Source organism: Labeo rohita, chromosome 3 (assembly GCF_022985175.1).
Source record: "Labeo rohita strain BAU-BD-2019 chromosome 3, IGBB_LRoh.1.0, whole genome shotgun sequence".
Classification (NCBI taxonomy): Eukaryota; Metazoa; Chordata; class Actinopteri; order Cypriniformes; family Cyprinidae; genus Labeo; species Labeo rohita.
Window position 1 is genome coordinate 14,246,924 of NC_066871.1, and position 24,513 is coordinate 14,271,436.

A 24,513-nucleotide genomic window follows, 5' to 3' on the forward strand; every position below is an offset into this window, starting at 1 on the left:
ATATACTTTTTTTATTTTTGTAAAAAATGGTTTCACTAGATAAGACCCTTATTCCTCAGCTGGGATCGTGTAGAGCCCTTTGAAGCTGCATTGAAACTGCAATTTGGACCTTCAACCCATTGATCCCCACTGAAGTCCACTATATGGAGAAAAATCCTGGAATGTTTTCCTCAAAAACCTTCATTTCTTTTCGCCTGAAGACAGAAATACATGAACATCTTTGATTACATAGGGGTGAGTATATTATCAGGAAATGTTCATTTTGGAAGTAAACTAATCCTTTAAGTCACCAAAACAACACCCGAATCCGAAAACATCCATCAAATAGAAATATCTGTGTGAAATGCCAACACCAGGCTTAAAATAATACAAAATAAACAAGGAAACTGAATTTTTGAAATGCTTAATGGAAATAAAATATGAATTCTACATGATTTTTTTGATATAACTGACCAATATTAAAGAAATTTTAGATCATAGTGAACTCACACTAAATTAACAGAATGAGAGTTAAACACAATGATATCACATTGTGACCATACGGTAAACTCATTGTCAGATCACTGTAAGATCAATTTTTTAGCTGGAATATGTAGTGACTGTTCACCAAGGCTCACGCCAGTATTCTCAGTCATGGCTGAATAATATGTAGGTAATTGGTTAATTATTTCTTACATTTTTTCCATGAATCACAGTTATGCTCATTGTCTTGTTCATTGTACTTTTGAGCCTCAAATGATTTTTCCAGGCTTTACTGGGTACAACATGTTCTGTGTATCTTTTCAATGGCAGTGCATGTCAGATGACTTTATGTCTTGCATTAATCAACTCATGAGTGCTTAAGATAAACATTAAATATGTTTATATATATTTTAAAACAGGTACTTCAATTAAAAAAATATATTCTAGCCTCTGTAGGCGTTCATTTTAAAGGTCTACTCTACTGCCCTCTAGTGAAGCTTTAGAGCAGAATCTTCACGCAGGATGACGTACTGCCACTCATTCAGCCAATCAGCGCACAGGCGGAAGCTGGCTGTTTTGTTTTCTTTCTTTTTTTAATAATGTTTTTTATTATTATTAACAAATTAGCAGGTTTAAAAACACACCCCATAGTATAAAAGGAAAACATAATCACATGGATCAAATAGCTGCTTATTCTTCCAGCTTCTCACTACTAACTAGAAATTTCGGTTTCATCTGGAAGCTGGTTATCCTTTGACCTTTTGCAAATGGGAAGTGTTTCTACAAAGGTGAAAGTTAACATGACATCCCGCAAACGAAAGAGGGACGGAACTGCAAACAAAATCCCTAAAAACGAGGGGATAAGGTAACTTTGCCATGACTGATATATTTTCATAATCATGTCTGCACATCATGTGAATCAAAGCAGCTTTTTTATTTCCAGTATAACTTAAATGTTCAATGTGATGGTTGTTTGTTCAGCTCGGAGTCTTGCCTCAATCAGCCGAGCGATCAAAGTGTTCATGAAGTCATATCTTACGAGGCATCTAAGTTGTCAGGTAACGTTACTGATCATATATGCTGCTTAATAATATTTTTAATATGAGGTTCCATTTGTGCCAAAATGAACCGACTGCTTTGTGTTACACATTTGTTCTCTACAGTCATTTTCTACTTGTTCAGATAAATTAGTATATGTTTAAATGTTTATGTCGTATTGTTCTGTCTTTATTACTGTCTTTACTGATGTTTTTTGTCTGTCGTCTTTACTGTTCTGTTCTGTCATCATTGCTGTCGTGGTTACTGAGAGCGCGATAAAATTCGTTTTAAGGGACCGTCTGCAAATTCCCAAACATAAACGAAATCAAATCGTTCATTCAAATGAATAGTTTATACAAGGTTATAGTGATATACAATACTCAGTTTTTTTATTGACAAATCAGTTAATTTACCTAGATATTATTTTCAAATTCCGGTTGCTATAGTAGGCTACATTATTAGTGATAGTTGCCAGTACTTAATAACTTAATAAATGTACAGTACAGTGTAATTTTAAGAAAAATGGTTTTTTTTTTACATTGTAAATGTTGTAGTACATTACTAGGGACCAGACTGACTTTCAGGTGAGATTTTGCCAGTATCTCAATTTTTAATTTTTACAAGTACAGTACACTATTATTTTTATAAAATTCACCAAAATGTACTATATCTATAGATAGATAGATATGTAGTCACGTTTTAAAAGTTGTGGTACATTACTTTTTAAAAAATAATTGTGCACTACATGTATGAAGAGAAGTACTGCCAAAATTTCACGTGTAATATAGGTCGGTCTGGTGACCAGTAATGTACTACAACCTTTGAAATGTGAAAAATAAAATAAAATAAAATAAAAATAAAATTAAAATAAATTTGGTTAAGTAAAGTAATCTTTCAAAAAAAAATAAAACTTTAGGTGATGCACAGATTTTTTTTTTTTCTTAAAAAAAAAAAAAAAAAAACTTTACTGTACACATATGAAGGGATGTATTGTCAAAATTTCACTTGTAGTAAGTCAGCCTGGTGAATAATAATGTACTGCAGTCTTTGACATAAAAAAAAAACACTTTTGGTGTAGTACAGTAATTTTTCTTAAAATGATACTGTACTGTACATTTATTAAGTGATCTATTGGCAAAATATCACTATGAATATAGCTTACTAGAACAACTGGAATTTGAAAATAACATCTGGGTGATTTACTGCTTTTCCCCTAAAATAATTGAGTACTGTACACATATAAAGTGAAATATTGGCAAAAATACGTATGTTAAGTCAGTCTGACAACTAGGCCATTTACTGTAACCTTGTAAAAATGATTTATTTGAATGAACAATTTGATTTTATGTTTTTGCACTGTGAGTAGAATTTGCAGACGGTCCCTTAAGCAAGGGTGAATATGAGTGAACATGGAACTTGAAACTAACTTTACTAACCTTTCAGTAAGTGCGTCAGAACAGGAAGACAGTAAGGGCGACATAGTATGAAATAAACGTCATCAACATATACTAATTTATCTGAACAAGTAGGCAATGACTGTAGACAGGACAAATGTGTAGTACAAAGCAAAAGCCGTCGGTTTATTTTTGGCACAAATGGAACCTCATATTTTTTTAGGATTATTGTCTCTTTTAAAAAAAAAATTTTGTTTATGTGATTTAACAGCAAACCATTATGATCCTGACACAACTGAGCCCATCAGCTGCAGTCTTAAGTCTCTTGAAGATTTGTTGTCATGGAAACGGATGGAAGCAAGTCCTTTTAATGTGGCCACGGTGCCTTTGGCTAGCAGGTATCCTCCACTGCACAGCTCCCCTGGACGGACATTGGTGTCCCATGACATGATGGGTGGCTACCTGGACGACAGGTACAACTCAGAGTTTAACTGATTTTCAACCATTTTAATAGTTGTTTGGCCAGTATCTTCAGTATCTTCATTTTCCTGTCTTTTCTGTTGAGGTTCATTCAAGGTGCAGAGGTGGAGACGCCATATGCCTTCTATCACTGGGAGTATATTGACATCTTCAACTACTTCAGTCATCATATGGTTACCATTCCTCCTGCGGTTTGGACGAATGCAGCACATAAGCATGGAGTGCTCTCTATCGGTGAGTCTCTTCTGCTTTTGTGCTGCACAGAAGAATATCTTGAGAGTGAATAAATAATGACAGAAGTTTCATGTTTGGTTAAGTATCCTTGTAGTTAACCACAGCACCTCTATACATAAGTGAAACGGAATGGCTGTATTAAAATAGTTGTGTTTCTCCTCTAAGGCACGTTCATCACTGAGTGGACAGATGGAGCGAAGACATGTGAGGCCTTCCTGAAGGATGAGGAGAGCTACCGCACAGCTGCTGATAAGTTGGTTCAGATTTCCCACTGCTATGGCTTTGACGGCTGGCTCATTAACATAGAAAATGCGCTGAGTGTGAGTAACCAAGGGCGTATCTGATTAGAAGGCTGCATATGTGGACACTATTTGTGTTACTTTACCCCAAATGTTACTCACTCCTCAGGAGACTGCGGTGAAGAACACTGGACCCTTTCTGCGCTACCTCACAGACCAGATGCATGAGCGCGTTCCAGGCAGTGTGGTGATCTGGTATGACAGCGTACTGAAAAACGGCAAGCTCAGTTGGCAGAACGAACTCAATGATGACAACAGGCAAGTGATTTTCTTGAGGGATTATGAAGAGGCGGATTCAGCTCTGTGAGATTTATATGACAGATTTTATGCAACTTATGCCATCAGCTTCCTTTTGTTATCCTATCAGAATGTTTTTTGATGCCTGTGATGGAATATTCACTAACTACAACTGGACAGAGCAGAGCCTGGAGTGGATGAAGTCCTACTCTGCTGCTAAGGACCGCTTTGTTGACATCTATGTTGGTGTCGATGTGTTTGCAAGGGGGAAGGTGGTTGGAGGGAAATTTGAGACCAACAAGGTTAGTGAAGTTTTAGTTAGAGAATATGTTAAATATTTATGTATATATGAGTGCTGACATTCAAAAGTCTGAATGTACAATAAAATAGTAATATTGTAGGGTTATCAAAAGGTACCGGGTTCGATACTTTTGGTACTGAAAATTTAAAAATGTCCATTTCGCGTTCACGTTTGAGCGCTGTTGAGCCGATTTTTAAACCTCGCTGATTGGCCATAGTGTTCACACTCTCAACAGACATGACTGTGATTGGCTCAACAGCGCTCAAATGTGAGCGGGAAATGGACGTTTTTAAAATCTCAGTAAAGTACAGAACCCGGTACCTTTTGACAACCGTATAATTATTGTAAATATTATTACAGTTTAAAAAACTGGTTTCTTTTGTAATACATTTCAAAATGGTTATTCATGTCATTGGCAAAGCTAAATTTTCAGCATCATTACTCCAATCTTCGGTGTCACATGATCTTTCAGAAATTATTTTTCTGAAAATGATTTCTAAATGATTTACTGCTCAAGAAACATTTGTTATTATCAATGATGAAAACAATATTTTTGTGGAAACTGCGATATACTTTTTCATTTTCATAAATGTGTCTTTACTGATATTTTGCTACATTTTTTTTGGTTTCCTTATTAGGCTCTGAAGCTGATTCGGAATTATGGATTTTCAACAGCCATCTTTGCTCCTGGTTGGGTGTATGAATGTCACGAAAAAGCAGATTTCCGCCAAAACCAGGACAAGTAAGCACTTTAGAACACTTTATTTAAAGGAGACCTGTTATGCCCCTTTGTGCAAGATGTAATATAAGTCTCAGGTGTCCCCTGAATGTGTCTGTAAAGTTTTAGCTCAAAATAATCCACAGATCACTTTTTTTTTTCACTTTTTTTTTCCATGCATGTCTCTTTAAATGCAAATGAGCTGCTGCTCCCCGCCCACTTTTCCAGAACAAGGCTGTGCCTTTACAGTTTGTACCTCAGATACTCTGCTAAAAAACATCTGTTTGGTTTTGATTATCACGTCTTTCGAACTGAAATAATGCATTTTAAAGCCATTTTATTTAAACTTGTGATATATGGTTTTTTGAGCGCACAAAGAAAGTGGCTGTCACACAGCATGTGAGTACCAAACTAAGTTGTGTTTCATGTCTTATTGCGCTTAAACTGTCAAATACACACAAGTTCATGTTAAAGACACACAGGAGTTACAAAAACAGTCGGTTATGTCTGTTAAGGTAAACAGCTGGAAAGAAATCGCATGTTTATATTCGATCTGTGTGGCAGCAGTGTAATATACAGTGAATAAATCAGAAAATCCACTGCTCTCTTGTCTCCTCTGAGGCTGGGACTCTAAATAGTGTTCTGTGCTCATCTGTACAGCCAAAGACTGAACAGTTAGCATGCTTTATTCGAACTTTCACCTTGGCATTATAACTGGTACAACGTTGTCACTTTTGAAAACACAATGGTGGCGGCCTGGATGAAAAAATGTGCAGATTAAGGGGAAGTGATATTACAGTAAGATCCCATTCCTGCATCACAAGGGGAGTGAAATCTAAGCAGCTCCCTTTTTACGTGCAGAAAAAGGTTTACCTAAACAAAGTTACTGGGTTGGTAGATGCACTGGGGACCCGATTATAGCACGGAAACATGGAAAAAGTCGGATTTTTATGATGTCATCTTTAAACTGATCATAGTTCGCTCACTGTTTTGCAGTAGGAAATATTTGGAAACACACACGCACAAGAAAACATCTTAGTCACCAATGTGTATTCTAACAACTCTTTTTAGGTTTTGGAGTTTGCTGTCTGATTTCCTTTATATCCACCGGCCCTCGTCCAGCCTTCCATTTATCTCCTCATTCTGTCAGGGCTTTGGGAAGAGCATTTACTGGAGGGGACAGGTACATTGCACACAATCACAGTCTCTCTAAGATTCACTTTAACCTTTCTGTGACTTATCATAAGACATCTGGCATACACAAATATTCATCTCAAGTTGGCAAAAAAGCCCAATAAAATAAAATGTTTTCTTGGATTCTTTTTGCATTATTTTTAGGCCCTACACCCTTAGCAGTCTTAGTTATCGCTTATTTTGTTTGTTGAATATTCATAAAAACTTAGATGCCAGAGTTACAGTTACAGGGATTTTTAATGTATCTGTATCATTCCACATTGGATATTTAATGGTTCATGCCTAATTTTACAATTCGATTACAGTTGCCTTGATCCAACAGTCAGTTACAGTTTAAAACTTAAAAATGTAATGTTAAATGAAATATTTAGAAAATGTTTAGTATTGTATTTCATAATGTTGTTATGCCTAAATTCACTTGTAGCATTTAAGACCATCAATTTTTAGTTCATTTATTTAGACAAACTAGTATAAAATCTGATGCATCCCTAGTAATTTCTTAGTTTTTATCTGATGTACTGTAGGTGGAGATGAAGAGAAGCTGGTTTAATCTGCATGCTCAGGAGATCCAGCCTCTGTACCTCTCTGAGAATTTGAACAATGACGGCTGGCTGAGAACCCGCGGCTGCTCAGAAGATGTTTGGAATGGAGGCAGCTCTCTGATAGTGGAGGGCATGATTCCATCTGGACTTTCTGAAGTCTGTGCAAGGTACTAGAGGTTTTGTTTTTCACTCGAGTACAAAAAAAAAACCTTCCATCACACATTTTCTTTCTACCCCTTTGTAGGATATTTTCTGTCCATGTTCCATTGGACACCAGGACTTTTTGTTTCTTTTGTCTACAAGCCGCCTGTGGGGGTGAAGATATCCTTGGAGCTCAAAACAATAGATGGACCTCTGTGCACATTTGAGGGGATGGAGGAAATAGAATGTGAGTGATCTTTCAGGCCTTGTTATTTAGATGTGTATCATTTAGAAGTCTCAGTCTGAAGCTGTCATGTTTAAAATGTGTATCTAATCTGCATAATCTGCTGTGTGTTTAGCTAAGAGTGTCTTTCCAGAAATGTTAGCAGAGGATAACCAGTTGGTGGAGCAGTTTGCAAGAAATTGTGGCCGGTGGACTTTGGATGGCTGGAATTCCAGGTAAGAGTCTAAAATGTAGCTAACCCCTGATTAAAAGTCTAAATATACTGTTGAAGTCAGAAGTTTACATACACCTTGCAGAATCTGCAAAATGTGAATTATTTGACCAAAAGAAGAGGGATCATACGAAATGCATGTTATTTGAGTCCCTTGTTTGTCCTTAACAGTTAAACTGCCTGCTGTTCTTCAGAAAAATCCTTCAGGTCCCACAAATGATCCCACAACTGTGGATCATTCAGGTAACAACACAGTATTAAGAATCAAATGTATGCAAACTTTTGAACTGAGTCATTTTTATAAATTCAACTATTATTTTCTCTTGTGGTGTATATATAAACGTCTTTTATGTGAAATATCTTATTCAGGTCAGTACTAAATAAAATCTAAAATGCATTTTGTATGATCCCTCTTATTTTGGTCAAATAATTCACATTTTGGAGATTCTACAAGGTGTATGTAAACTTTTGACCTCAACTGTATTTGGTCCTACCAAAGATCTGAAATCACTAATGAAACTCAATGTGGTTCTATGCATAGATGCTTCCTGTTGAAAATGACTGGCTGCTCATTGCGAGAAGTGTGTATTCGTGTTTCCCGTGAAAGTGGCGACGAAAACGTTTCCTTTAACTGCAGGATTGGTGAGATTATGGTGAGATACACATGTACATTGCAAATTTCTTTTGTGTGAATGTATGAAAAATTGATTTACTAAAGACCACTTTTAACAGTGCTATTAAATAAGTATTTTTAAAGATTGACTTTACAGTGAGCGTTATATGACAGCAAAGGTAGTCTGATATCAGTAAATTAAAAAACTAAAATATTATTATAACTTAAAATTTATGTACAATTTAGTTTGTACTTTTAATGTGGAATTGTCTTTACTGTTACTTTTGAGGAATGCAGCCTTGCTAAAAAAAGGATTGATTAATTGGTTGTGTACATATGAAGCTGGTAGTGGCTAAATAGTCTGTTTTTATGCACAGCTGTTGGATGCAGAGAGTCTTCAAGCACCCGTGCAGTCTGTTGAAGGCATCTGCGTGAATGATGTAGTGTGGCACACGGGTGCTTTGAACGGAGACGGACACACGCTCAAGGTACTTTTGAATGCCACCTTAAGCTGGCAATACCCCGGCCAGCAGGTTCGCCATTTCCTGATTCACTGGAGGCATCTCCGTGGCCCTGACCCTCGGATTCCCCCTGGACCTTTGACTTTGATCGGCCGGTCTTACTCCACCCTGTACCGTGTGGTGGAGCTGGAGGTGCCTGCTGCTCCGGCTCTCATAGAGCTGGTGGTGGAGCCTGTGAGCAGAGAGGGATTCAGAGTACCTGAGGCCCAGTGGGGCCGACGCACTCTTAGCTACAGCGCAAGTTAATGTGAAATGCTATTGATAAAATGCCTCGATACTCTATTGCTTACATGCTATTTTTATAGTATAAACAAATCTTTCTTCTATTTGATGCATGAGATATATATATATATATATATATATATATATTGATGGCAAGTTGGTGCTAAATCTGTATTTTGTATTTTGTAAACGACTGAATACTTAAAGAGAGAGTTCACCCAAAAATAAAGATTCTGACATAAATTACTCACCCTCATGTCGTTCCAAATCCGTAAGACCTTCATTCATCTTCAGAACACAAATTAAGATATTTTTGATGAAATCCGAGAGCTTTCTGACCCTGCATAGACAACAACACAACTGACACGTTCAAAGCCTAGAAAATTAGTAAGGCCCAACAGTTAAAATAGTCCATGTGACATCAGTGGTTCAACCGTAATTTTAACATGGAAGAGAAGAAATATAGTTGAATAGTCATTAGTTTAGTTTTCTTTACGCAGAAAAATTATTCTTGTAGCTTTCTAACATTACGGTTGAACCACTGATGTCACATGGACTGTTTTAACTGTTGGGCCTTGAACGTGGTAGTTGTGTTGCTGTCTATGGGTCAGAATGTTCTCTGAATTCATCAAAAATATCTTAATTTGTGTTCTGAAGATGAACAAAGGTCTTATGGGTTTGGATCAACGTGAGGGTGAGTAATTAATGACAGAATTTTCAGTGTTGGGTGAACTATCCCTTAAACCGAAGCAGCAGCAAGTGTGTAAAATTGAATTTGCACTATATCCGATATATATCCCTTATTATAATAAATGCAATTTTAAATACTACTGTGCATTTTAAACACTCGTGTGAGAGGAACAGAGTGCTTTAACATTTATTCAGAAATGGCATACAAACCTCATGAAAATAATCATGTAACTCTTTCAAAATTGCAATTTTATTTTAACCAAAGTCTTTTCATGATATACCCTTGTTTATGCATTTGTGTGAAAGCAAAAAAGAAAATCATACTAGTTTTGTTTCTTCTTGACTTGCAGATGCATTATTTGCATTGTAAATAAATGGGAATGTGACATGACTTTAAAGTCAGTTCTCTCTTAGCACATGTAGATTTCCGGCACCAGTTCATACTGTATAAAAAAAGTATGACTTTATTGCTTGCAGGCATTCAAATTTACAAATTTTACAAGACATTGGCATTAAAAAAAAAAAAAAAAGACATTAAGATTACATTAAGATCTTAACTAAACGATAAAAAAAGTGTCAGATTTTGGTAAAATTTGAGTGTTGATTGTCTAAAAGTTGTTAGGAAGCCATTCCAGTTTGTATCTGAATAAGATCCATCACTCCTGCCGAGTCACCATCTTCAACATCCGCAGGGCCATCGGCCCCTGGTCAGATGGGATCTGTGATGTAATGGATAGAGATGGTCACACACACTCGTGAAGACTAAAAATAAATACCTAAAAATGTATTTTCCCTTCAGTAAAAAATGAAGCTAAATTACCAGCTTCTGCAGTAATAAAACTCAATGCAACAAAACTGAATATTCGATTTTACAAACATTAAAATGACTTAAAAAAATATATATATTGTGTACCATATGTCCAGCTTTGAGGATCCAGTAAAAGGCAAAGTTCTTGTAGGTCTTATAGAAAGCACCAGTCAGGCTCTTGATTTGTGGGTCCTCCAGTGCTGTCCATTTCATTTTGTTGAAGTACTGTAATCCTTCCCATTTCAGCTGTTTCACCCACAACTCCTGACCTGCTCACAAACACAAATCAGTTATCACTGCAGTGCAGAAACACTATCCTGACAACACCCAATCATAATGGTCTTCCTAAATATCAAACTGATGGGTAAAATGGATCATAAAAAGCTTATTGACTTACAAACACCATCTATTAACATCCAACCCGTGTGATCTGATTGCAAGTGGTCAGCTGTGGCACATTACCAATCACATCTGGCATTAAAAGCCACTGCGTATGATCACTTGTGATTAGATTTAATGGACACAATGGTCTCTGGTTTCATGACTACATAAATCAGTGTATAGCAAATAAACAGTCTTTATTTAGTTGTATTAGTTCTGGCACAACAGATGATAAAGGGTGTGTGTATGTGTAAATGGTCCAAACGCTAGTCTAAAATGTATTGGTCAAAGATTAGTTCAATTCCAGAACAATAAAAAAAAAATTCCTGATAATTTACTCACCCCCATCTCATCCAAGATGTTCATGTCTTTCTTTCTTCAGTTGAAAAGAAATGAAGGTTTTTGAGGAAAACATTCCAGGATTTTTCTCCATATAGTGGACTTAAGTGGGGATCAACAGGTTAAAGGTCCAAATTGCAGTTTCAGTGCAGCTTCAAAGGGCTCTAGATGATCCCAGCAGAAGAATAAGGATCTTATCTAGTGAAACAAGTCATTCTCTAAAAACATACCAAAAAAAAAACTTCCGTCTACGTGACGCATGTATGATTATGTAATGCGTGAGATCAAGCTAGCACGAGACAGGCATTTGTGGTTAAAAAGTACATAAATTGTACTTTTTTTTTTTAAAAGAAAATTACCAATCGTTTTGCTAGATAAGACCCTTATTCCTCAGCTGGGATTGTGTAGAGCCCTTTGTAGCTGCACTAAAACTGCAATTTGAACCTTTAACCTGTTGGGTCCCTTTGAAGTCCACTATATGGAGAAAAATCCTGGAATGTTTTCCTCAAAAACCTTCATTTCTTTTAAACTACAGAAAGAAAGACATGAACATCTTGGATGACATAGGGGTGAGTAAATTGTCAATTGCCATTCTGAAATGTTTCCTAATCATTGACGTCCTCACCCACTGTATCCACAATGAGATCCAACTGGCCATTGTAGATGGTAACATTGACCCCTGCAGCCAAAAGCTGATCTACAATGTCCACCACAGGCTTCATGAAATCTCCTGCCATGCTGACAAACACTGACTCAGCTTGTCCTGAAGAAACAGGAGAACATCTGTAAGAACCATAATTTTTTACACAAATACCCTGTAAATCATAAAAAGAATAATTACCTCCCCATGTGACATTCTTTGGTATGACACCTAGCTTCTGTCTGATTGGCCCGTTCATCAACTCTGATAGGGACTGACGGTGCAAAGGGCGAATGTGGCGACGCTTCAGTGAGGCTGTAAAAAACAAGACAAAATGATGATCAAAACGTTTTATCTACGTAACAAAGAAAGTGAATTTGTGCATGTTGAGTTTCCTCACCGAGATATCCATTGGTTTGACCTGAAGTGCTCTTCACCATGTCATCAGAGTTTTGAGTGAGGATATTATAGAAGTTGACTCCATTTGTGTTCTGTAACAAATGAAACACACAATTTATTAGACCTAATTTCTTTAACTAAATAATGTATATAGAGCTCTACTTGAATTTATTCTTAAGCTACAGCTGCTTGACTCACCTGTTCCACCACATTCTCTGTGATGGACCACAAGTCAGTGGCTTTTTGGTACTGGCCCTGTTTCACTGCCTCCTGCACGTCATTTGCTGCTTTAGACACCTCATTCAGTCCATTGTCATCCAACAGAGACTATAAACCACAAGACAGACAATCATGCAATCATGACTTGATTGCATTATGAATATAATGCAATCATGCTTAATCTCTCTAAAAAGATGAAGGTGTTATGATGAATTACTCACTGTGCTGTAAAGATAAGGACCCCAAGTCATGACTGAGTCTGCATAAAAAAGAAAAAGCAATCAGATGTGTTGATAAAGTAGTGCATTACACCTGGTTTATGCAGTCATGTGAGTCAGGACTCACATGATGAATGTGCATAATGATCAGTAAGCCAAAATACAGTTGAGGTCAAAAATTTGCATACACCCTGCAGAATGTACAAAGATGTTTATCAAAATAGGAGGGATCATTCAAAATGCATGTTATTTTTTTTTTTATTTAGTACTGACCTGAATGAGATATAGCACATAAAAGATGTTTACTTACAGTCCACAAGAGAAAATAATAGAAGAATTTATAAAAATGACCCAGATTAAAAGTTTACACACGCTTGATTCTTAATACTCTGTTGTTACTTGAATGATCCACAGCTGTATTTTTTTTAGTGACAGTTGTTCATGAGTCCCTTGTTTGTCCTGAACAGTTAAAATGCCTGCTGTTCTTCAGAAAAAATCCTTCAGGTCCCACAAATTCTTTGGTTTTTAGCATTTTTGTGTATTTGAACCCTTTCCAACAATGACTGTATGATTTTGAGATCCATCTTTTTACACTGAGAACAACTGAGGGACTCACATGTAACTGTTACAGAAGGTTCAAACACTCACTGATGCTCCAGAAGGAAAATGATGCATTAAGAGCTGGGTGTGAAAACTTTTGAACACAATGAAGATTTGTACATTTTTCTTATTTTGCCTAAATAGTACTGCCCTTCAGAAGCTACAGAACATACTTACATGTTCCCCAGAGGACAAAATAAATCAAATTTACCCTGATCTTCAAATTCCAAAAGTTTTCACCCCTGACTCTTAATGCATCGTTTTTCCTTCTGGAGCATCAGTGAACCTTCTGTAATAGTTGCATATGAGTCCCTCAGTTGTCCTCAGTGTGAAAAGATGGATCTCAAAAATCATACAGTTAGTCTCAGTTTGAACAGGGTGCATGTAAACTTTTGACTTCAACTGTACATGGCTGTACACAACCAGACTAAATTTGACAGGCTTTTTACAGACCTATAGGAGAGATCCAGGAGTCTCCCAAAGCCACCCCAGCAAAGTTGCATTTGATTGAACCAGCTTGAACTGCCTAAAGAGAGAGGAAATAAACATTTAGTGCAGAATAAAACGAGTTTGAGGTGTGGTCTGTAAATTTAGTTAAAAAAAAAAAAAAAACGGCAAACTTGTGAAATTAGTAATCTAATCTGATGCTGGATTTACTTTTGCAGAAGTAGGCGCTATTGTGACTCTTCCTCTTTTAGATGAAATCAGCAAGCGCATGACTTTAAGTAATTTTATGACCGTCTTGTGTGTGGGTGTAGCTACAAAATTTCCTCAAATGAGGCCTAAAGTGAAAACAGTTATATCAATACCTTTGTGAGTTCGAGGGAAATAGCTGCTGCCATTTTGCCTCCGTAGGATTCAGAAAATATATAGAAGGGAATACTCTGTTGGGGAGAAATGTTAAGATACTATGACAAATGTGAAAAGTTTATTAAGTTCAGTATGGTGGGTATTTTTGTTTTGCATACTTGAAACTCTGTCTTTCGAGAGAAAAAGCTCTTGAGGAGGACCATCATGTCTGATGCCACCGTCGCAACGTCCTTGGCGAGGGCATCATCATTGTCTGTGTAACTGTATCCGGTGCCCACTGGGTTATCCACAAATAGCACACTGGCAGCACTCACCTGCATAGACACATATTTTTGGATGAATAATATATTATTTATAAATTCCATTTTTTTTTTTTTTTTTTTTTTGAAATTGTATACAAACAGAAACAATGAATCTAAAACAGCCAATAAAATACTCCAGATTTCCCAGAATAAACTTTTCAATCAATACTGCAGATGTGAAAGTCAAGAAAATATTGCTTTACATACCCAAGAGGTTTCTCTTGGCTTAAGGTCTCTATCAAGTGGTCCAATTTCCTCAAAATTGCCAAAACCACAGCTAGATCCCCCAGGACCTCCCTAAATAAACAGGAGCATGAGCAACCTTAGACTTGCTTCAAAAAATAAGAAGGAAAAACAGAAGAAGGTATAACAGCATGTGAATTCTTCCAGTGAAGACAAAAGCTTCCAGTGTGATCTAACCTGCAGCCACATAACCAGAGGTAGATTTTCATAACTGCCGCTGGAGCTATTGGCATAGTACAGCCACCAGAACATATGAGCTCCATCACGGACATCCACATATGCCCATGACTCTTTGGCTTGAACTGGCACACAACTACCTGTGATAATAAGAACAACAAAAGTTACATTACATTCATTCAAGTTTGAAGACTGCACATCTACTGTAAATATAAATGAAGCAGAGAAGCAGCCGAGAAATGTAAATAATTGAACAATTCTTGTTCTAAATCTTATCCTTTTAAAAGATTTATGATGTTTGAGGAAGAAATGTTTAGGGGAAAACAGGAATACAATTCATATTGCCATTTCTGGTACAATCTAGAGTATAACCGAACAAATTACAGTTCGTATTGCTCCAAGTTTTTACTTTCAGATACACTACCAGTCAAAACTTTTTGAACAGTAAGATTTTTAATGTTTTTTAAAGACGTCTCTTCTGCTCACCAAGCCTGCATTTATTTGATCCAAAGTACAACAAAAACAGTAAATATTTTATTTTATTTTTTACTATTTGTTATTTGAATATATTTTACTTTAATACTTTTACTTTATATATTTTTTACTTTTATAAATTTACTTTATTCCTGTGATTTCAAAGCTGAATTTTAGCATCACTACTCCAGTCACATGATCCTAATATTCTGATTTGATGCTCAAAAAACATTTTCATTATTATCATTATGAAAACAGCAGAGTATTTTTTCAGGTTTCTTTAATTAATAAAAAGTTAAGAAGAACAGCATTTATCTAAAATGTAAATCTTTTGTAACATTATGAAGTCTTTATCATCATTTTTGATTTAAAGCATCCTTGCTAAATAAAAGTATTAATTTCTTTTGCTATATATATATATATATATACACTGACTACAAGTTTTTGAATGGTATATAATGTTACAAAAGCTTATTTCAGATAAATGCTGATCTTTCTATTCATCAAAGAAGCCTGAAAAAATGTACTCAAATGTTTTAAATACTGATAATAATAATAATAATAATAAATGTTTCTTGAACAGCAAATCAGCATATCAGAATGATTTCTGAAGGATCATGTGACTGGAGTAATGATGCTGAAAATGTAGCTTTGAAATCACAGGAATAAATTACATTTTAAAATATTTTCAAATACAAATCAGTTATTTTAAACAGTAACAACATTTTAAAATTTTACTGTTTTTGCTGTACTTTGGGTCAAATAAATGCAGGCTTGGTCATTTCTTTAAAAACATTAAAAATCTTGATTGGCAGTGTAGTTTCCAAATACATTTTAATGTCAATGTTAAATTGTTCAAACATAGGCATTATTTAATTCCATTTGATTTTTTGAATATAATAACGCCCCACTGATATGTATTTATTTCATAAAAAAAAAAAAAAAAAAAAAACTAGGCTAACTCATACGAGTCATCGTTCTGTCACACAAAATATTTAAACAAGTGAATGCATGTTCGAAATCCCTCAAGATGAACCTAAATAGAGGAAAATCATTCGGTTTCTTCATTATTTGAACTCTTAAGCCTACGTATTTAATCTACGTATAACAATGCAAATGAAACAACGGACACTATCTTTCGCTTTCGCTTTGTAGTATCTAAAGTTACAAAACATTTCAGTATCTCCTCATGTTGCATTCACACTTCCTAAGACCAATAACTATAAGAAGTATGACTAAGCCTGAAAAGACACAAGTAATTCCTACAAATTTCCAAAGGGTAACATTCAGCACATAAATATTTCATACCTTTATAAAAGCTCACAGCAAACAGCAGCACAGCCAGCATGACAGTCCACGAGTGCGCCATTATCATCGATCTCAAGCTCTCAAACAGGCTGCCACATGGGCTGTGTTTGGACCCACCAGCGGCTATAAGTACTCAAACCCAATCCTCTGGACAATGTGATGTAAGGAACAGTATCATATGACTTCAGTCAGCTGACGAACAGGGAAATAAACTGCAGTTTCCCCCTCTTCCACACCAATAGAGAGCAGCAGAGTGTGTGACAGCGTGACTGAAGCCGCCGTTTAAAACAGTGAGCGCCTCCATCATCCTCATTGACAATACTGCTCAGGCATGGCCACCTCCAGTCTCAATTCAATCAGGGTTAGATTGTACTTTGATTACCCTCCTCCTGCGACACCTGAGTGTCGGATGTGTTGGTTGCTGGTGGACTTAAACAAATGCCGAGTTGTCGCAGATCTTTCCAGCATCATAAAGCAAAAGTTTGGCTACAGCCGTAAGACTATTTTAGACTTGTTTATTGAGGATTGCTACCTGCCTTCCACAGAGAGTATTTATATAGTACGCGATAATGACAGTATAAGGTAAGAACTATATTTGTAATAATATGGTGAACGTTTTTGCTAGTTTAAATGTGACCCTGAACCACAAAACCAGTCATAAGGGTCAATTTTTTAAAATTGAGATTTATACTTCTGAAAGGTATAACAGCTGAATAAATAAGCTTTCCATTAACGTATGGTTTGTTAGGATAGGACAATATTTGGCTGAGAGACAACTATTTGAAAATCTGAAATCTGATCAAAGTATTGAGAAAATCGCCTTTAAACTTGTTCAAATTAAGTTCTTAGAAATGCATATTACTAATCAAGTTTTGATATATTTACAGTAGGAAATTTACAAAATATCTTCATTAAACATGATCTTTACTAAATACCCTAATGATTTTTGTCATAAAAGAAAAATTGATCATTTTGACCCATGCAATGTATTTTTTGGCTATTGCTACAAATATACCCGTGCTACTTAAGACTGGTTTTGTGGTCCAGGGTCACAAATAACCTTTATTTATTTATCATGGCAGGGTGAAGGTGTCCAGTCCTGTTTATATCAATGGGGCAGAAGCTCAACAGAACTCTGAAACAAACTCAAAGACCAAAAAAAGAGAAAGAGAGGATGAGACGCAGATCTGTGAAGGTGTAAGTAAAAAAAATAAGCATGAAGATCAGATCAATGGCTCTGCACCTGCAGAAGATGCCAAAAAGAAGAAGAAAAAGAAGAAGAAAGAGGTGAAAGAGTCAGCCGCCAAACCTGCCACTCCTCAAAAGAACACTGAAACCCCCTCTTCTACTAAAAACAACAGAAAAAGCGTTTCTGCTGTTTCTTCTAGTGATAAAACGACTCGTGCAAAGACTCAGCAACCAGTGTCAAGTTCTTCAGACAGCAGTGAGGATGAGTCTCACAATAAGGCCCCTCTACCAAAACCCAAACCCAAGCAGAATGGCACTGCCAAAAAGCCACGGAGAGAAAGCACATCGTCAGATTCATCATCTTCGGATGACACCGAGAAACCTAAAAGGAACGTTCCTGTACAGCCACTTCCTGTTACACCTAAACTATCTAGCATAACCTCAAAACTACAGACACCGCAACGTAGAGACAGCTCCACGGATTCCTCTTCCTCCTCATCGTCGTCACCCAGCCAGGTCAAACCTACAGCTAAGAAATCACAAGTAGCGACTCAGCCCTCCTCAAGCACTCAAAGTTCAATTCAGTCTGTCTCATCTTCTGTGTCTAAAAAGCCCCAGGATAAGGAAGGGAGCTCAGACTCTGATGCCAGTGAAATTGAGCTTGTGATTAAGAAACCAAACCTGCAAGGAATGGGGTTGAAAATTGCTGGTGTTAGTGAGGCGGCAGGCAGGGACAGAGGAAACACAAGAGGTCAGGAGAGAGGCAGAGGTCGAGGTGCAAACCGAGGCAGTGGGAGAGGAGGTTTTGGTAGGGCTAAAGGAACACCGTGGAAACAAGACTTTCATTACAACTATGAAAATGGCGAAAGGCAGAAACAGAATGATTCCCTGACTAATGAAAGTTTTATTCTGCAGGTAAGTTGAATGTGAAGATCTGGTTTATAAGAAGAAGCTGCTGTTTCACAAATGGTGTTTAAAGATAGGGTTTTCAACCTGGTATGTGTAGATAAGATATATAAATCATAAACAATTTTATTTTAAAACTTTATTAATATTTGTTTGCTTATCAGGTCATTATAGAATGATAATCAGTGTTGTTTACATAAAAAGCTAGATTTTCTCAGTAAAAAGTTTTTGTAAATATACAGTTGAGGTCAAAAGTTTACATACACCTTGCAGAATCTGCAAAATGTTAATTATTTTACCATGTTATTTTTGTTTTTTAGTACTGACCTGTATAAGATATTTCACATAAAATATGTTTACATGTAGTCCACAAGAGAAAATAATAGTTGAGTTTATAAAAATGACCCCCATTCAAAAGTTTACATCCCGTTGATTCTTAATACTGTGTTGTTACCTGAATGATCCACAGCTGTTTTGTTTTTTTTTAGTGATGAGTCCCTTGTTTGTCCTGAACAGTTAAACTGCCTGCTGTTCTTCAGAAAAATCCTTTGGATTTTCAGCATTTTTGTGTATTTGAACCCTTTCCAACAATTACTATGATTTTGAGATCCATCTTTTCACACTGAGAAGAACTGAGGGACTCATGCAACTTAAGAAGGACATACGATGCATTAAGAGCCGGGGGTGAAAACTTTTTGAATTTGAAGATCAGGGTAAATTTCATTTATATTGTCTTCTGGGAACATGTAAGTAGAGTCTGAAGGGCAGTACTAAATGAAAAAATATGATATTTAGGCAAAATAAGAAAAATGTACACATCTTCATTCTGTTCAAAAGTTTTCACCCCCAGGCTCTTAATGCTTCGTTTTTCTTTCTGGAGCATCAGTGAGTGTTTGAAACTTCTATAATAGTTGCACATGAGTCCTTCAGTTGTCCTCAGTGTGAAAAGATGGATCTCAAAATCATACAGTCATTGTTGGAAAGGGTTCAAATACACAAAATTGCTGAAAAACCAAAGAATTTGTGGGACCTGAAGGATTTTTCTGAAGAACAGTGGGCAGTTTAACTGTTCAAGACAAACAAGGGACTCATAAACAACTATCACAAAACAAAACAAAACAAAAAAAAACCCACACAGCTGTGGATCATTCAGGTAACAACAGTTTTAAGAATCAAGTGTATGTAAACTTTTGAACTGAGTCATTTTTATAAATTCAACTATTATTTTCTCTTGTGGATTACATGTAAACGTCTTTTATATGAAACATCTTATTCAGGTCAGTAAAAATAACAAGCATTTTGTATGATCACTCTTATTTTAGTAAAATAAGTAACATTTAGCAGATTCTGCAAGGTGTATGTAAACTTTTGACCTCAACTGTACAGTATTTATTAATATAATAAACATTTCTATAAAAATGGTACATAAAGGTTGAAAACCCTTCCTCTTGATAAAGATTTCATGATTTCATTTTTTTTTTAAGTACTTTAATCACTAACCATACAGTTCATGTTGTGTGTTGTTGTAGAATCCACCTGAAATTGCTCCCAAACGGGACTACACAGCTTTACCCTTGCTTGCAGCTCCCCCTGCAGTGGGCCAAAAAATTGCATTCAAGGTACAATGTAATATTATGAATGCTAAAACTTCAGATTTAATATATTTTCCTAGGTTCAGTGACCACATTTAGGTTGTCTGTGATGAGTATTTCATAATTCTTTTCTGTCTTAAAGCTTTTGGAGCTGACTGAGAACTACACACCAGAGGTGTCTGATTATAAAGTAAGCCATTATGCTATTTGTTTTTATTTTTTTTATAATGTAAATTGTGTTGTGTGTGATGTAAATTAACAGTTTGCGGTTGTTATTTAGGAAGGGAAGATTATTGCATTCAATCCTCAAACAAAAATGATGGAGCTTGAAATGCTTTCTCGACCTCAAGGTATTGCCAAACCTTTTTTTTTTTTTTTAAATTACTGCCACTGTTTCAGTTATATAAATTTGACGCCTGGAGGTTCGCAGCTGCTTTATTACACACTAGATTGCACTCTACCTTCTGCAGCAATACTTTATTTTATGATGTGTCTTTTAGCTCCAGCTGAACCTGGCAAGTTTGACCTGGTATATCAGAACCCTGATGGATCAGAGAGAGTGGAGTATGCTGTCACACATGGATCACAGGTACTGAATGTTCTCTTAAAGACGTAGTCATCCATTAAATTAAATTTTTTTAAAAATCTAGTCACCCTCAGGTCATTCAAGATGTATTTTGTTTTGTTTGCGTTTGTTTCTTCATTCCATGGAGTAGATTTGGAGAACTTTTTTACTTGCTCACCAATGTATCCTCCGCAGTGAATGGGTGCTGTCAGAATGAGAGTCCAAACAGCTGATAAAATCATCACAATAATCAACACGATTCCAGTACATCAATTCATATTTTCCAAAGAAATAAGCTGTGTGTTTGCAAGAAACAAATCCATCATTAAGACATTTTAAACTTCAAACTGCTGCTTCAGGCTAAAATATGAGTTCTCCATTTATAATATTGTGTCTCCAGTGAAAACATTGTCTCTTCTGAATCAGGAGAGAAATATGCATAGATCAATTATGGTTTACAAGCGAAATTTGTTTTTTCAAAACAAATATGTTGATGGATTTGGATGTGAGAGGACAATAGGGGGTAGACGTTTTTTTTTTTCTTTTTTCTAGTGTCATTATAGTGATGGTTATAATGATGGTTTTGTTTAATACACACACATTTGTTTAAGACGGCACCCATTCACTGCAGAGGATCCATTGGTGAGCAAGTGATGTAAAGCTACATTTCTCCAAATCTCTTCCGATGAAGAAACAAACACATTTACATATTGGGTGAACTGGGAGTGAGTACATTTTCTGCACATTTTTTTTGTTCCTTTAAATGTTACATTATACAACACATCAAGTTTACACCTACATTACATGGATTTTAGAATGGTAGAATTCATAACCTGATTTATCTATTTCTTAAAACAGTTTTAATATGGATTGGAAATACAAATGAACTGCTCAGGGGTCCTACTAAAGAAATGCAAATGTACATGGTGTCAAGTGAATATTTGTTTATTATGAGTTATATAAAACATACACTTACAAAATTATATTTGGACATTACCTTTATTGGTGGGGAGATGTTTTAGATATCAGCAAGATGGGTATTTATATGGATAAAAACTGCTTAAGAAGAGTGTTTGTGACATCATTTGGATAAAAATTGTGAGTAATTAGTACCACAATGTATTATTTCTCAGACTCCTCTCTGTTTTAAAGATCGTTAGATTAAGGATCGTAATTACAACACTTGCTGGGGAAACACATTTGACACAAATTTTGAAGGGATGTAGAAGTGCGTAGTCCATGTTTAACACATGCAGTGTCCTGACACTGCTGTTGTGAGCACTGTTTGGCAACGTTCTAAACCCTCTTTTGTAGTTTGGATTGTAGCCCCATCCCCCAATCCCACACAAATGTTGCTTTCTGATTATCCCTTTTAATTGTTGAAGTGAATAAGGGCAGTTCTTTGTACAAGTGTATGCTGTGGTAGGCTAAAACAAGCCTTTCTTTGATGTCTTTCCTGCAGCTGACTGAGCGTTGGGATTCTCTTTTGGAGCCCCGGCTCATTGTGGAGAATGTTGGATGATGGTCATACAAAGCATGTTACCTGAGCCAGACCTATACGGACAAGCTTGTTATTTTAAAATGCTGTTTTGTTGAAACGGCTAATTTCAGTGAAATTGTTTTAATTTTTAATTTTATTCTCAATGTCAGTTAAATAAATAATTTTTCTTTTTTATATGGGAGTAGAGGTGATTTATTATCAGTGTCTGTTTGTTCATTTAGTGTAAATAGCCAACATTGTTGGCGTAGGGTGTTTTTACTTACTGTGGAGAGATGTTTAGGTTTTAGTACGAATCACGTAATTCTTTTTACACATTGTGTAATTATCACCTGTCACAATTTGCACTTGTAAACAATTTCATGGAACAGATTTGGGGAAATTTACCATTACATTACTGGGTCATTCTATGAAAATTTCCATTTTTCTGTCTGTAGCCTTTACAGAAATATTACACTTGAAAAACACATTAGGGTTGCAGTTTCTTTATGTTTTAAAATTAAACAATGTTATTTGAACAATTACACCTCCTTGAGTCATCAATATGGCAATATTTGTTTTTTAATTGATTATATCGAATTCTAAGCACCACAAAACTGCTTGTCCCTACAGCCATGTACAGATGGAAAGTGCTTTATTTTAAGGTCAAAAAGAGTTTTTTTTTTTTTTTTTTTTTTTTTTTTTTCTACCATTTAAAATATAATAAAGTATTAGTAACCATCAAATATACTCTATGATGTAAATGGCATAAAAAAAAGATGCTCAATAAATAAGGCAAAAAATATATATATAATGAAAGTAGTGGTCCCCTGGAGTTGTCACTGATGCTACAGTTTAACAAAAATTGTTTATTTTGAAATTAAAATCACACTGATGACATCATTTGACTTCCTTCATATTTCCTGAAGATCCATGAAGAAAGGCTCATGTTAAGTTCACTGGCTCTTTTCAGCTCTTTTCAAAAGTTTCTCATTTATCTCTTATTTCAAATGAAGCTTTTAGTTGAACTCCCTGGTGTGACTTGCGTTATTGTTAGGGAATTAAATTAAAGAATACAAAAGTATTAAACTACTTAATTTAGTGTACCATGATTGACAACATGTGGTTTGATACTTTGCAGCAGCCATTTTGTAAAATGCATTTTTTTTTAAAATTGTCACTGGTGTTACCTTCCTTATGGGTGAATAGATGCACAAAAAGAAAAATTAAAAATATTATTAATTAAGCTGTTATTTGTCTTTTCGGAAAGTCAAAATGTAATCTAATAATGTGGTCTAAGATTAGAAAAAGAAATAAATTATAAGACTTCCCATACCAAAAGTGGACATTTCTGTAGAATGACCCAACTAGCTTACCATTGGATCCTCTGCAGTGGATGGGTGCTGTCAGAATGAGCCTCTAAACAGCGGATGAAAACATTGCAATAATCCACACAATTCCAGTAGATCAATTAATATTTTCTTATTTTTGTCCTATCCACCTTATTCTTCAATGCGGGAAGTAGCCACTATAGTGAAATAACGAGAACATGCAGTAAATGGTAAAACGGTTTGCACTACAAACCAGTGTGTTCATAATTAAGAAAATACCTAAAATTATATGGTAAGGCACACCAGTTTGCAATATCAAGCAGTAAAACCATTTTGTACAGCTAAAAATAGCTAGACATGGATGAGACCAGAAGTCAGACACATAAAATTGACAAAAGTTGTACTGTTTGCACTATTGTTGTTTCTCTAGCACAGGGGTACCCAGATTCAGTCCTGGAAGGCTGGTGTCCTGCACATTTTAGCTCCAACTTGTTTAACTCCAAAAGTTTTTAGTATGCCTAGTAAGAACTTGATTAGCTGGTTCAAGTGCGTCTAATTGGGGTTGGAGCTAAACTCTGCAGGACACCAGCCCTCCAGGACCAAGTTTGTGCACCCCTGCTATAGCAAAGTAAAAAAGAGAATAAAGCATGTGCTTTTACCTTGTCAAAGAAGCATGTTGAAGTTGAGTACATAACTATCCACCTTTTTCTTCCTGTAAGAGTGGGTGCGGTCATTTGTAAATTTTATGGGTCTGACTTCCGGTCTCGTCCTCCAGCTATTTTTAGCTGTACAAAACAGCTTGTTTTGTTGCTTGATATTGCAAATTGGTGTGTCTTACCAAGTTATTTTAATGTATTATTTTAATTACGAACACACTGGTTTGTGAACAGTTTTACCGTTTGCTGCATGTTGTTATTCTTAACATTACCTATAGCCAGTCCCGACACCAGGATCTCACAAACATCAGTGTGTTTTTAACAAATGTTTTTTTTTTG

The 24,513-nt window shown here is 35.8% G+C and overlaps 3 protein-coding genes across 3 annotated transcripts; 2 read left to right on the forward strand and 1 right to left on the reverse strand.

Annotated features, from left to right (window-relative positions):
* Window positions 1-1,146: 1,146 nt before the first annotated feature.
* engase (endo-beta-N-acetylglucosaminidase) lies at window positions 1,147-9,475 on the forward strand. Its single transcript, XM_051105888.1, is given in 15 exon segments — window positions 1,147-1,327; window positions 1,444-1,520; window positions 3,166-3,367; window positions 3,460-3,608; window positions 3,774-3,928; window positions 4,017-4,165; window positions 4,275-4,446; window positions 5,084-5,187; window positions 6,235-6,346; window positions 6,882-7,066; window positions 7,144-7,177; window positions 7,179-7,287; window positions 7,400-7,499; window positions 8,037-8,148; window positions 8,486-9,475. Coding segments are annotated over 15 exon segments (2,148 nt in total). The 5' UTR covers window positions 1,147-1,229; the 3' UTR covers window positions 8,876-9,475.
* Window positions 9,476-9,772: 297 nt separating this feature from the next.
* On the reverse strand, window positions 9,773-16,641 carry scpep1 (serine carboxypeptidase 1). Its single transcript, XM_051105890.1, has 13 exons — window positions 16,460-16,641; window positions 14,678-14,817; window positions 14,465-14,554; window positions 14,114-14,269; window positions 13,955-14,029; window positions 13,599-13,671; window positions 12,549-12,586; window positions 12,307-12,435; window positions 12,110-12,200; window positions 11,911-12,024; window positions 11,695-11,832; window positions 10,455-10,618; window positions 9,773-10,260 (listed from the first exon to the last, which is right to left on the reverse strand). Exons 1-13 carry the CDS (start codon window positions 16,524-16,526, stop codon window positions 10,198-10,200), a joined length of 1,338 nt encoding a protein of 445 aa, XP_050961847.1. The 5' UTR covers window positions 16,527-16,641; the 3' UTR covers window positions 9,773-10,197.
* Window positions 16,642-16,647: 6 nt separating this feature from the next.
* coil (coilin p80) lies at window positions 16,648-22,385 on the forward strand. Its single transcript, XM_051105889.1, has 7 exons — window positions 16,648-17,041; window positions 17,542-18,562; window positions 20,083-20,172; window positions 20,288-20,335; window positions 20,426-20,495; window positions 20,646-20,734; window positions 22,173-22,385. The coding sequence occupies exons 1-7, from the start codon at window positions 16,791-16,793 to the stop codon at window positions 22,230-22,232; spliced, it is 1,629 nt and encodes a 542-aa protein (XP_050961846.1). The 5' UTR covers window positions 16,648-16,790; the 3' UTR covers window positions 22,233-22,385.
* Window positions 22,386-24,513: the final 2,128 nt, after the last annotated feature.